The sequence below is a fragment of the Charadrius vociferus genome, unplaced genomic scaffold (genome assembly GCF_000708025.1).
Source record: "Charadrius vociferus isolate BGI_N301 unplaced genomic scaffold, ASM70802v2 scaffold61, whole genome shotgun sequence".
In the NCBI taxonomy this organism is placed as follows: Eukaryota; Metazoa; Chordata; class Aves; order Charadriiformes; family Charadriidae; genus Charadrius; species Charadrius vociferus.
Window position 1 is genome coordinate 1,274,094 of NW_009646945.1, and position 14,699 is coordinate 1,288,792.

A 14,699-nucleotide genomic window follows, 5' to 3' on the forward strand; every position below is an offset into this window, starting at 1 on the left:
CGACCGACAGGCCGAGCGACGGGAGGAGGCGGCGGGAGGTGCTGGGACCCCGGCAGGGAGAGGCCGTGGGCGCGGCGAGCCCGACGGCGGCGCTTTGAGGGGGGACACAACCCCAAAACGTTGGCCTTTTTGGGGAGGGTTGACCATGGGGGAGGGGGGGATATCTTGGAAGTTCTGAGGAAAATCAAAAGCTGTGTTGGTTGTACAGGGAACGAGCTTTGAGTAGAGCCTCTTGTTGGCTATTTCAAATTAAAAAAAAAAAAACAAAAACAAACCAAAAAACAAAACAAAAAAAACCCCAAACCAAACCCCACAACACCAGAGGTCAATGTTTCTGAAGGGCTGCATCTCTCCTTGCCTGTGTCTTGCCACTCCGTCTTAATATTTTTATGCAAAGATTCTGTGAGGAATATGAGCAAAGTAAACAGGAGTAAGTGTGAAACTAAGCCAGGCTGTAACCCTGCGGTGGTGCAGAGCCGTTACCTGCACAGGGCCCGTGGCGGGGGGCGGCTGGGCTGGAGGAGACAGAGGAGACGGACACGGGCTTCTCCCGGTCGGTGTCGTAACGGGGACTTCAGTGGAGATTCACAAGAGGTGGTCGTACCCACCAGGGAAGTGCTGGTACATGCCTAGGCTTTTATTCCTTCCTTTTTGCAAACTAACATGCTTTTTAGATGCTAACTTGGTAATTGATTCCACATCGCACGTTCATGAGGTTTCCCAGGAGACCAGCATCTGTGGAGTACGGCCACCAAATTACCAGTCCCTTGTTCCTGAATGTAAAAGCCCAATTATCTATTTAGACATAAGACGCCTGATGCCAAAAGAGGATACTATGTGGGTTTTAAACAAAACCGGAGTGAACAACAGGTGCTCGTCACATCCCACGCCACTTGTCTTCAGTTCTTTGGCTAGGATGTTAACTGAAAAAATTGGAATTTAAATTATCCTGGGAATTTTTGTCTCTGCTGTCTTTAACCTGTTCCTCCTCTTCGCTGTCCGGCATGCAGCTGTCTGCCTCCCGCTGCTGCCCGTCGTCGGTCACGTTGGGGATTTTGTCATCTTGGCGTGACTCAGCTGCCCTGCTGCCCTCCCGCCCCACTGCTGGATACTCTGCCCTAAAGCACACCCTCGATCTCCCTGCGAGCTGCAGGGCTCCCGATCGCTCCAGCACCTTGCCTTTCCTCTGTTTTGCTCATTTGTGTTTTCCATGTAATTTTCCCATTTCATTAATTTTTAAATTAAATAAAAAAGCCAATAACTTGCCGTAGTTAAAGTCGGGGTGTTGTGCATTAACCTTTATAACCTATCATCTATCTTAATTACATATCTTTCCCATTCTTATTTGAGGCTAGTGAAAAGATCCAGTAACTTCCACGTAAAGCTTAGATGCTGTGTATTAGCGAATGTAATTTGTTTGCTTCCTATTTTCATTATACCTGATTTCCTCCATGCCTTCTACCATTTCACCTCCTGTGGTTTTTGTCCTTTTATTCTGTATTTGTTTTAGATTAGAATCATCAGACCGCTTTGATAGGAGCAGCTTCCAGTATATTGTTTCTTTTCAGTGTATGTTTCTAGAAACTGTATGTTTCTAACACCAGGAAGAGCCAGTCCTGATGGGAACTTTACATTTTTTTCAAGCTAAAACCAAGCAATGACATAAACATAAAATGAACAATGTTCTCAAAAGATGAAACATATGAAAAGAAGTACTTCTGAGACTAGAACCATGAGTTTACAATTTTCAAATATTTTTAAATATTTTCATGTATTTATGGTTTATTATTAGTCCTAATACAGTTAACTTGCAGCATTTTTTATTTTAAGAAACAATACTTTGTTGACTCTGCAGTTCCTTAGTTTTACTAACAGTTTCCTGATTTGACCATAAGCTACTGTCTCTTTTTACAGTTTCTTGTCATCAATATTTAGTTTTCTTCATGGTTTATAACATTCATCTTAATGGAACATCAGGCTGGCATTCTGCTGCAGGCATTTATTTATTTTTAGTTGTTGTTTATATTGGAAGGATGATTTACTGGCTGTCTGTTTTCATATCACTGACATAGCATTTGACAGGCAACCTTTCACAAACTTAACCAGTCTGAGTGGGCAGAGTTTCAAAATACATCAAACATCATTCCTAAACTTAAATTTAATTACAAAATGGAGGTCTTTTGTACTACCCCTTAGACAACTTTAAAATATTTTTTCTTTCTCCTGCCATTGTCTTTGATGTATTTTGTATATCAGAGATTTTCTTCTGGGAAACAGAACAGAAACTGTTCTGTTACACTATTTTTTCTTCATTTTCTTGCTCTCTAAGATCACGGCTGCACTGGTAAGAGTAGTACATTATATTGTTCGTGAATGTACAGGTGCATACATGTATATATATAATTTTGTAAACATGATTTGTGCATCTTAAGAAAAGGATAATTCAAAAAAAACCATGTAAAAGCACAACAGGTATAAAATTATTTTGGTCGACTTGTCTTGATAAATGACATAAAAACATTTGGATCACCATGACCTGATTTTGCTTTCAGTTATTTAGTGACAAATTCTGTGTAACTGCGATAACTTCAAAGAGCTTTTCCACTGGTGAAAATGAGATGACAATTGAATCCAGAGTGTTTGATTAGAGATACCTTTAGTGTTATTTTCCTTCAAAAGATTTTGTTTTCAATCACAAGTTTATCTAAATTAAATATTTAGGGTAGAAAGTCCCATGCCTGCACAAGCTGTTTTCTTTCAGAAAATCAACTAAGACTGTTCAGGAATGAAAATTCTATTTTGTGTTTAACTAAGAAGTTTCATTCTTTATCCTCTGGAGCAGAAGTTGGTCCCTCCCACTTGCCAAGGGCGTCTTTTCTTATCTTCATGGACAATAAGGCCCAAATTTGCCAAGTTAAAATCTCTGAAAAATACTTGGTAGATGCTTGTTACAGCTGGAAAACTGTATTTTCTATGGTGTCCACTAAGAAGCATGCCTGGATCTCAGAATTTCTCCCTGCGCAGAGCATAGACTGTCCCTGCACCTGCACCTTTCTTCTGGGGTCCTCTCAGGGATAAAGTTAATAATTATTTCTTCTGTGACTGCTTCACCCTCCCCAGGGGAGAGACCGGTGATTTTCTGCACAGCCCTGTACTACATGTTGTCAGAAGCAACATAAAACTCCTTATGAAAGTCAGCAAAAAAAAAGGGAAAAAGGCTGTGCTCAAGGTCTACTGAAAGGTAGATATTTAAAGGAGATACTGTTGGTATGCCAGAAATTGTGCTTTGTCAGTGGACAAAATAATGAGGAGACTACCTGCCTCTCAACCCTCTTCTGAAGGCCGTGAGTGAAGTCTCTGTGAAGGGAGTTGATGACAACAGTGTGGCAGTCAGTGAGTTGAGAAGAAGAAACTTTTGCGTCTCAGATGCAGGCCCTCCTCCTCCCCGGTTCCCTGCGATCACCACCCAGCATCTTCCTCAGAGAGGAGTAAGTCTTTGAGAGGACCTGAGCATGACCCCGGCTTCAGCTGTATCTTGAATGTCACTGAACCCTACTAGTACCCTTTGCTTGTGTATCAGTTTTGTTTCCAAAATTATTTATGTGCCTTCCTGTTTTTGATTGTATTCTCTCCAATAACGAAACGTTAGCAAGCTGATGGTTTTGCACCACGAGTGTCAGCCAACATTCAGTGGGACACTGAAATCAGTATTTTACAAAGCCACGAGTTTTCCAGGCTTCAGCACACCTCCTAATTTACTCTGTCCGTGTTTTCTTCCAGACAAGATTGCAAGTGAGAGGCAGAGACAGAAGCGGATGGTTGTACTGCTGCTGTTTGTCTGTTTCCTTCCTACGTTCATAATTGTCTGTTTAGCCTGAAACTATGACTCGGGGTATCCCAGAGATCATCCGCCCGTAAGCAGGACTACTGTCTATAGCAGGTGGAAGATTATTAAATGCGTATGTGGTAGTGTGAAAGAGAGGGAAATGTACCCCACAAAGATTTTATAATAGAAAATGGAATGAAAGTGGAGCGCAATGTTCAGTGTGGTGATTTTTGGACAATTTATCTCAAAGAGATCCCACAAGGTGGATATAGGGTCTCCACTGGGCTGCGTGACCCCATGCAGGACTGAGGCTGGCACACACAGACCCTGTTTTGTATTGTGCTGTCAGAGAACAGGACACCTCCCATTGCTGCAGTGCTAGGAGCTGATTTGTTCGCAACCAATGAGTTGAGAGAAGGAAAAAAGGAAAATTGTGTGTCTTGCTAAAAGCCTGGGGTGATGTAGTGTATCAGAAGTGCTTCTGTGCCTCAGGTTTATCTCAAGTAGACCAGAATACTGGGTTACAGTCAAGATGAAAACATTGCTCAATAGTTTACATTTCAAATAACTTTACTACCCTCCTTCACATCTTGTCCTGCATCTTTAATAAAAGATTTAAATACTTTGATTGCTTCCCCTGCTAACAGATAGTGGGACAGTGAGGAATTCAGGGACAGGCAGGAGAGAGGAAGGTAAAGGGGAGATAGGGGTTGGGTCAAGGCTGACAAAAATTATGTGGTTCTGTAATATGTATGCACGTAAGTGAGGAAAGCTGAAGTCACATCAATATTATTTGTAGGAAACAGGATATTACAAAAGATTATCACTAACTGAAAAGCATTTCTATAGAATATCAGGAATGTAGGAGTGGCAAGTTGCTCAACACCTCAGTTTCTCAGGGACAGGAAGAACTTCATGCACAACTTGTGTGCTGCCTGCAAATTGCAATTTAGTGCTATATTCAAACCCCATACAAGTGACTTGTTAACCATGACAGCCGAAGGATTATGAATCTCAGGGATAACAAAACCAGTGAATTAGCAAAGTGGCAGAATTTTATTCCATAGAGTATGGCTGAAAAATTTGTTACGTTTTTTCTAGGATGATTTTGTTTGGAAGGATCTTCCTTTTCTGGTTGCTTATGGTACCCAGAAATACTCAGCTGTGTGGCTTACATATTCTTAGCAGTCTTTCCATTCCTCCTTTTACAAACACTTTGGGACTATCACCACTTTAAGCATTAGTAATGTTCCGTGCTGTAGGAAGATAGCTGTAACATAGGTAATCATGAGTTACATCAGGGTCCATTTTTGCCAATAGAAGAAAAGCAAAAGCATCACTGCTGAGAAATTCCGCTGTCGCTGTTTCAGATCCATTCATAAACTATAGCCCACAACACCAAGAAGAGGATAAACAAGGTCTTGATACTGCAGAGTGATCCACATTTTATGATTTTTTTTAGCCTTAGTTGGGTTATATTTTATTTCTTAACTTCTTTGTTGCATCGGAGCGAGACAAGCCAGAATAGAGATGAATGCTGTGCAGATGCCGTCTCTCACACAGCTCTAACAAGGTACCTCCGTCTTGCTCCTGTCACCCTGTTGACAGAGAGCCTTTATTAAGTCCTTAACAGTGCCGGTACACGTATAGCACAGATACAGGCCAAATCATACTCTGTGTGTGGGAAGAACAACGTCTGCGTAAAGGAGTTGTGGAATTTATGTAGAGTTAAAGATTTCATTTAAGTGAGCTCACTGCCCATATCTGCAAAACCACACGCTAGAGCCTGTGGAGCTGCAGTAATGGAAAAAAAACATGAAATGTATGCCTCGGTTTAGTACAAGTGAAATGCATTTTGAGGAGGGATCTAGTCCATGCCTGATGCTGTCCAGAATAGTTAGAAAATCACTCTGCAGCAGTTTACATTTCAGCTGCCACATGCGGGAAAGAATAGTTTCTTGTTATCTCTTACCTTTCATGATGGGGGTAGGAGGGAAGGAAGAGAAAAAATATTTAATCCTCAGGTTTCTTGCTTTTTTTTACATACTTAAGTGTCAGGATAGCATGATAAAAAGCATCTTCTAACTGCAAAGCCAGAGAAGGTTCATAAAAATTAAGGTATGCACTTGGCCCTTGGTCTCCTCTGGTCCCTATGTGGCCCTAAGACATGGCTGACGGGAGAGGAATTTCAGTTTAAATTACCTGAAGTAGTTAGAGAGCTGTAATACAGCTTATTGGGGCAGTGATTTTATGACATGAAAGTGTGCAGCATCCCCCAGTGTGTGGGAAAAGGGCTTTGAAGAAATCTGAGGGAGCAAAACCCCAGGATTAAGTCAGAGGTGGGGCTAAGGCGGTGGCAGCCTAACCAGGTAACATCTTGTCCCAGTTGCCTTTTAGAAGTGGTCTTTGAGCAAACTGTCTCCATAACCTTACCAGATTTTGTTTCAGGACTAAAGAGAGCCTGTTTCACTCCAAAAGAGAGCCTGAGAATGAATGACTGTTTATGTGATCTGAACCGTCAGGGGATGGTGTAGCCAGGGTCTGCACTCCAACAGCCAGAGGAGCAATTCTTTAGTAATCTTCAACTTTCCATATTTGAGTGGTTGTCTGAACACTCAGTGTACTCTGGATGTGTTCTGACACGCTGAAGTGTCAGTGGCAGTAAAGATGCCACATTTGCTTCTATGACGACTTTAGGTATCAGAGGTTTGTTACGTGAAGCCATAGGTGTTTAGAGAAGTTCTTCCACGACCAGCAGATATAACCAAATATCATTTCTTGTTGGTTACATCCATTACATTGAAGTAAAGCAATTCCTCATTACCTGTCCCCGAATTGCAGTGTGCTCTGGAGCCTCTCATCCCTACTATGGTTTTGCATTGCCCGTGCCAGCAGTGAGAAGTCATTTGCTGTAGCTGATTTGGAGTGATGCACAGACAGATTGCTCGGCAAACTGAACACATAATGGATGGGCTCTTGCTGCTTTTCCCTCATCTGAGCACTTAAGTTTTCCTGCTGCTCATCTGCCTCTTTTAACAAAACATGGAATTTAATATCCCTGGGACTTCTGCTCTCGTCAGGTTCCATTGCAATTAGTCAGTCAGTGAAGGAGAGGGAAACTCAATGATAGACAGGAAAAGCATGAGCTGCAAGTCTAATTTTCATAGAAAACCAAGATGTGCAAATGATATCAAGTTAAAGTAATCAAAACATTCTCCAGTTCACTGACTGTTTGTGAGAAAAGCAAAGCAGCATTATATTTTAAGTCGTACTTGGTTTTCGATTTTGTACTGGCTCTTACACCGCTGTTTAAAATGCAGCTCAAAATGCAACTTGACTTACACTTTATTATTACAAACAAATGCTAAGCAGAAACCATCTGTATCTTCCACTGTTAACGTCTGCATGGTGCTGCACTTGGCCAACTCTTATAATCACATTATAGACAAGAGACACAATTGTTAAATGTCTGTATTTCATGCCATCATTTCGTACCGTTGAAGTTAAACTTTAAAATATGGGTCATTGTTCTGAAGATTCAGAGTCAAAACACTTCAGAAACATTGAAGACGGTGCATCATTTTCAAATTTGCTCACCAACCTTATTCTCAGTTAATCTTTAAGTCTCATGGGTCAGACAATGCCTGCTAACTTCCATATGGCGTAGTGAGTCATACTGAAGTAAACAGCATTTCATGAAGTAGACATCAGTGAAGTATTGCCCCATGGCTTTGGTTATTTAAGGTGCTTTCTGCTTCTCTCTCTGCAGCTATAGCGTTAGCCATTTGGAAGGGGAGGTGCACAAGTGCCGTTACCACCACTCTGCGCCCACGGAAAGGCAGACAAGCATGTCTGCTGCCAGGCAGCTGCAGCGGGTGGAACCCCGGCATTTCGGCCAGGGAACGTGCAGCTCTCGCTCCTGCCGCAGCGGCTTTCTGCTGTGTGGCACTGGGAGATTTACCTAAGTAAGGTTGCAGAACTGAGCCAGGGTTTTTATCACGCACATTTTACTTTTACTTACAGTTTTCAGGACATGTAAGTCTCTCTCCTTTGAATAATCCATAAAGTCTTCAAACAGGCAGTGTGACCTAATCTGCTGAATGATCTCATGCTTTGTCAGATGTAAAATATTATCCAAAGTGAATGAAATGAGATGGTTTGAAGTTTTGAAAAGATGTCTTTGGAATGTATGAACATATTTGTTTCATCTTCCACATGTAACCCAAATAAAGAGCCCATTATGATGTACTCCACATAGTATACAGTTCATTATGTTCAGCAACATGTCTCTCCCTTCTTGTATTAAAGCGAAGTATTCTCTTTCATCTCTGTTCCTCATAAAGACCTGCCACCTTTTACTGCTTAATAATTGAAGGCAACCTACTACAGAAGCTTAGTGTTGGATGGCTGCCTGCACCAATAATATGAAAAAGAATTGAGTTATTATTTTTGATGGCTTTAGTAGTTATCAAAACTGAAGACTGTATGTCATGACTCCAGGAATCTTTTAACTCTGCCACTGACTTACAAAAAGAAACCCTGGCCTTGCTAAGGTGCGTAGTGGCTTCTGTATCACTATAATCTCCACTTCAGTCATTAAGTCTCCGAGTTTCACAGTTTCTCAAGGAAATCATGAGTTAGTATTGCTATCATTATCTATTTTACAGATAAGCTAATAGAATCTCATTAATCAATGGGACTCCGGAACAAGATTCATTTCTTTGCCAAAATCACATAGCACCTATGTGTTGACATTTATGGGTGAAACTTCCTCTGGAGTTCCTGTAGAATTGACATGCTTTTTACAGATATGCAAATTTATTTGTATATATTTGAAATTCAAATATGTTTTTATTATAATCATTATAAATCTCAGAACAAGGTCATTTTCAGAAATATTTATTTTGCATAAACAGATTTTCTGAACAAATGGATCTAGTTTGAACAAAGACTTCTCAGTCACCTCTGTTTGTGGTGGTTTTACACATTTTGATATTTATTTTTTTTAAAGTTAGTTTTCTTGGGAGCATGATAGCTAATTTAGGGGTGAGTCTTTTGCAAGACCAGCAAGTTCTCTAAAGCTTGCTTTTGCTTATTTATCCAAAATCATAGCAAAACCAGGGTAGGAGGGACTCATGAAATTAGCATTTTAGCTTCAGTTTCCTACATTGTTAAAAACCAACCAAACAAACAAACGAATCCTATTTCACTATGGTTTGCATCCATACACATGTGGAATGTATGTCTCACTCAGCTTTTTATCTGTTTGAAAGGTCATCTAACATGTCTTTCACAAACAAATGGAGAACGAAGAGGACGTGAAAATTGCGGATCAAAACAAGGACCACTCTGCAAATAGGCTCAGCACGGCAAGGTTGCCTATGCTGGCTTTTCCTTTCATTTTATCGGCAGAAATGATACCCAGAACTGGACTGCACTGTGACTATGGGGTAGATGATAGTCACAAATAGAAAAATTCCAGCCTGTAGTTGTGAGGCTATGACAAAAGGGAATTAAAAAGAAATTGGAAGAGTCTAATTGCAGATGTGTAGCTATGAATAGTGAGTGAATCCTTGAAGCCTCCCACACTTATTGTCAATAAAATATGTATAATGTTTTTCATTTTACCCATACTATGTATTTCACATTTCTTCACATAGCAAGTCTGAAAGAGACACTCTGTTTCTGGAGCATCAAATATTATTTTCCAATTCACCCTATAAAATGAATTCCTAATAAAAAAACTAGGGCCAGGCAGCATGTACGTGCAGAAGACTATATCCCTAGAGCAACAGCTGAGCGTAAAAGTGAACGTGATAATAACTTTGACTTATTCAACTGTTAAACATAACTTAGGGTGCAATTGCATTCGGATGAGACAATGTCTAACCTTGGCACACAGAAGTGCTGCTATGGGCCAAAGCTTTTGCCCTCTTGCAGTTTGTGTGCCATTATTATGATAAGCTTTTCCGTTGCGATAACTCAAGCATATGCAGTTTGCCATTCAAAACAGAACCAACAAAGCTTTCAATAAAAGGAATAATGTATACGATGAACGTCAGATACAACATCAGTCATTAGAAAAATCACCGTACATGCAAAAATCATTGAACGTACATGCCCCAGGCCTGCTTACAGATATCTTTCTTTCAATAGTTTATCCATTGCTAGCAGAGCTCACCAAACATATATTTTGCCTCCAGATAACCATTCTTGGCTAAGACAGAATATTTACCTGTATGCTATGTAGTGTATCGAGTACCCATGTATATATCATACGTGTGCAGTTTAAATAAAATACCAAACATGCAAAGAACACATCCAGTTCTAGATGTTGGCCCCAAACCTTCTTCTGGTGCATCAACAGTTTTCAGAGGGAGGCTTGATGTAATTAAATCACAAGAAGGGCTGCATTTATTTGCAAAACTTGACAGTTACATTTTCTGACCCTGCCTAACACATTGTTCAAAATAGAAGATATTAACTCCAGCTAGGAAATCAAATATATTTTCATTTTCAAAAATAGTAATTTTACACAAATAGGTTTTGGAATAATATCTCATGGGTAAGCTTGTTTTGAGAGAAGATTAATTGGAGAATTACATGATGTTATTAGTAAGCAATTAAAATTCAACTGAGCCTTAAAATTTAGGCCTTAGGGAACCCTGGTCGAATTTACACATATTTCAAAAATAAAAGTACAAACTGCTTCCAAAGTGCCATTACATTACATTACACACATTACATAAATACACCATGCATATTTAAGAGTTTTCTCTTAAGAGATCAGTTTAGCCTTGCCTAAAGGATCTCGGGAACGCTCTTTTGGATTACTGACTTTGGAACGATCAAAAAATTCACTGTCCTCCCCTGACTAGCCTTAGCTTTTATTATACCCAGTGCATGCCTCGGGTGGCAAATTTTGCTTTCTTCACACTCAGTTTTAGGGAACTGGTATTGGCAGTAGAGAATTATATGTCACCATGATGGGAGGTGTTGGATTAGTGAAAAGTTACAAAACTCCCCCATCTTCCAGGCCTTTTGAGACTGTGGAGAAAGTGGAAGGAAAACTATAGAGTACAACATAGAGAGACTTGTGCCACCTGTGGGGAGGTTAAAGCTGGCCAGGGAAGGAAGAAGAGAAGAAGAGGCAAGCTGAGGCTATGGCACGGGAAAGGGTGCAACACCAGTTTTAAGCGTGATCGAGGCGCACGGCAGAGTTGTTGCTCAAGAAATGGTGTTGGAAAGCGACACCTGCTCTGATTTGTTCCAGGAAAGTCACAATCTGCCAGTTTATAGCTCCAGGAACATCTGAATCGTCTTCCAGATATCTTTAGTGTTTACACCCGTGGTAGTTTTTCCTCTGACAGCTTCTGGGAAAGCGCTCCGTGTTTGGCCGCCTCCTCTCCTTCTTCTCCGGGGGCCGAGGCCGGGCGGGAGGAAGGGCTGCAGAGGGAATTTCGGGAACTTGAACCACTTCGCAGCATTCACCAGCTGCAATAAAGGATCTGGGAGTTTGAAAGAGCAAGAGCTGTTGGTCACTAATCCTCTAGAGGGCGAGTGTTCCCTGTTGTATCTTAAAACCTCCTCGAAGCAGGATTTTGGGCTGTTACAGTATTGCTTCTACGTCTCATTTAAAACTGATGTTATCATCCTTTCTGATGGCAAAGCCTCAGCTTGACCCTTGCTTTCTGGCTGGTCACACCGCTGGTTTTAGCTTCCTTCCTTTTACCACTCAGATCGCCTTATTGATTGTGCCGCCGGCCAAAAGGAGCTTGCTACTGACACAGATGGCAGTGAGACAAGCCATGCACTTAGAGCTCATTAGGTAGGTGGGATTATCTTCTAACGCCAAAATCTGACACTGCTGCAACATGATAAAAGTCCTCCGATGCTATTCACCCTCTTCTCTGAAAACTGAGTGCCTCTATTGCACGTGCAATTTATAATTTACTTTGTAGAGGATTTTGGGCTGAGACGTCAATTTCCACTGAAATCATGCAAAATTTGTAATATGTGGTCTACGCTGGGATTTTGTTGTTTACCTTTCCACAAAACCGGCCATGCCACAACAGAGCTTTGACATGAGATCATTTTAACTTGAAACTGAAAGCAAAATCTGCTGGGTTTGCAAGTGAAGCCAAAAGGAACTCTGCATTAAAGTGCCAGAAAAATGCTGACTGCTTTGAAATATATTTCAAGAAAAGAGCAAAACCGGATAGTCTTTTTCCTAAAACAGGAAGAAAAAATATCTACTTGTTCACAGCATAGTGAAGATAAGTCCATATTTGTGTGTTACAAGACACCACTGTGTTCCAGATTCCTTTGCTAGCTTCAAGTAGTTTGGTATGGCTAAACAGCAAAGCGCGTTCCCATGCGGAGATACTTGTTTGAGTTACCGAAACTGTGTGATTATCACACTGCGGCAAAAAAATCTCCCTAGGACAAGATGCAATGCAACACTGATGCATTTATACTGCTTCTAGTTTTGTGACTGGCTTGTCCAGCACTCCGCTGCTTGGTGCGGACATACCTGGAGTTAATGAGTATTTGTCACAAACTGGGCTATGACTATGAAGAACATCATGCAAAGGCCCGTGAAGAGATGAAGCATCCAATGTACCCTTATGGTTTTAACCGGCACACGGTAAATGAACTCACAATGCTGAGTGGCCTGGGGATGACTAGGAATACCAGTTTACTGTGTACTATCCATTCATGGCACTAAACAACACTGTGAAAAAAAATAATATGTGACCAAAGACAGTATTCATTCATTAACAATTAGCTAACAATCTTCAGTCTCATATTTTCTCTCTGCTTGGTTTTGTATACCAGTTAACAGACTCTTAACTTCGTTTTGTGAAATGTAATGCAAAGATAGGTATCTAGTGAGTCTTTCTGTAAAGGACCTGTGAGAAACGCCCTCTCGGCAGTCTGGGAAAGAGGTCATTCAGAAGGAAAATGACTGAGTTATGGAGAAACAACCTGAAGAGTCAAAGCCAAAACTGCGGAGGCATTGTAAAGCTGCCTGCTTTGGCTGTTACAGATCCAAAGGGAATGGCAAGCCAAAGGAGGTTGGAGGGCTTTCAACTTCAGATGTAAAAAGACAAAGTTTGGGCGCTCACTGATTGGTGAATACTGCCCAGTGCAAAAAATCACTTTAATTAAAACTCTTCCTGTCTGCCAAGGGAGAGGGCACCATGTGGTTGAGCTGGCAGCTAACTTTAACAAATAGATTGTAGGATTCTTTATATACAATATTTTCTGGAAGAACTGGAACATTGTGGTTGAAAGGAAGGAGCGTTTCTGCTCTTTGCACCCTTCAACAGAGGGAAACACTAATTGTCCTATGAGGCAACAGCCAGCTGGGTTTTCCCATGCCCACTCAAGCTCATGCACATCTGCATAGAATCAAAAGTTGCAATTTACATTTAAATATATATATGTATGTAAACTATGTATTTATTAATTGTAGTTGTGTTTAAAGGCCGTGATTAAAGATCAAAATCTTCTTGCCTGGAGGACTTCACATGAAAATGAAAGGACAGTCTTTGTCCCCAGACTGGCCGGGTGAAATCCAATTAAAATATTTCCCCATCATGAACTATAAGTATGATTAAGCAATGCCTTGAAATAAACATAATGAAAACATTATCCATCATTTTCAATTGTGGTTTTCCAATTAAATCAGGGCATAACCTATTTGACAATTAGCATGCGATGATGTCTGTCCCTAGCGGTAAATAAATATCAGTTTGACTTTGGTATGATGAAAGCTTTTTTATTTTTTAACTGTTGAGGCATGTGCATGTCTGGAACCAGGCTGACACCAAATACTTCTTACTGGAATATATGTCCCACTCACTGAATGGAAATCTAGTGTGGGGTGTTTTCTGTGGGTGAAATTCAATACAAAGGAAAGGGAAAAGGAGCCAATATTGTAAGGGATTTTGAGCTGCACAGAAAATACTCCGTGTTAGCAACTGGAACGGCAAGGCAGAGTGCTGAATGACACAGGGTGGCAGCACAGATCAGCAATACTGGCTTCTGCCCATTGAAAGGATAATAAACCCCCTGGGTCCGCCTTGCAGAAATTTGTGATTTTTATTGGGGCTATTTTGTTCATGCCTTATTGTCGCCATGTGATCGTCCTCCTTAAAGGTCGTTCACTTTCAATTGGATTGAAGCCAAGCTGATCTCCTGTGGCTGGGTCTGGCTCTAAATGAAATCGTTAGTGGGTGAAGAAACAAGCTCCTAGAGAATGCTTGTTCTGGAGTGGGTAAGGTTAGACATCCCAGGAGAAATCCTGATGTTGAAATCAAATGAGTGGTTTGCTATTGACTGTAATGGGACCAGGATTTCAGTGCTAGGCTGGGATTTTCAGTAGATCAAAGGAAAGGACAGTAAGATTCAGGCATTTGAATCATTTTGTAACGTAGGTTTGAAGGCAATGGTCTAACTTGTCTGAAAATCCTAATCCCAAATCCACATTCAGTCACTTGCCTAACTGACCTGGTTGGTGGAGGTTTTGCACGTGCGCACTCCCTGTTGATTTAATGCAAATAGCTTGAGGACATGTGTAACGTTAGCTTTAGGCAACATTATTACTGGAATTTATATATTTTAAAGGGTTTCAGTTTGTAAATTTGATATATTGTTTTCCTCTCCTTGTATTCTTGTTGTGTAATGATATCCACAAGGTAAAATGAAGCCATCATTTCCAGCAGTAGTAAACTTACTATTTATTTCTCCATAGCTAAATTCAGGTTAATTTCTCTGTTCGTGTCAGCTGCTGTGTGCATCTGGGTTTCCATCCCGCAAAGGCTTATGTGGCTTCTTAACTTTAAGCATGCCAGTTTTTCCATTACAG

At 40.8% G+C, this 14,699-nt stretch overlaps 1 protein-coding gene across 1 annotated transcript in view; it reads right to left on the reverse strand.

Moving 5' to 3' along the window:
• PITRM1 (pitrilysin metallopeptidase 1) overlaps window positions 1-7,716 on the reverse strand; it is a 37,898-nt gene extending 30,182 nt beyond the window's left edge. The window contains exons 1-3 of the mRNA XM_009895120.1: window positions 7,642-7,716; window positions 980-1,186; window positions 484-572 (exon numbers count right to left, since the gene is read on the reverse strand). Coding sequence (XP_009893422.1) covers window positions 484-572; window positions 980-1,186; window positions 7,642-7,716 — 371 coding nt within the window. The remainder of the gene's footprint in view (window positions 1-483; window positions 573-979; window positions 1,187-7,641) is intronic.
• Between the last annotated feature and the right edge of the window lie 6,983 nt (window positions 7,717-14,699).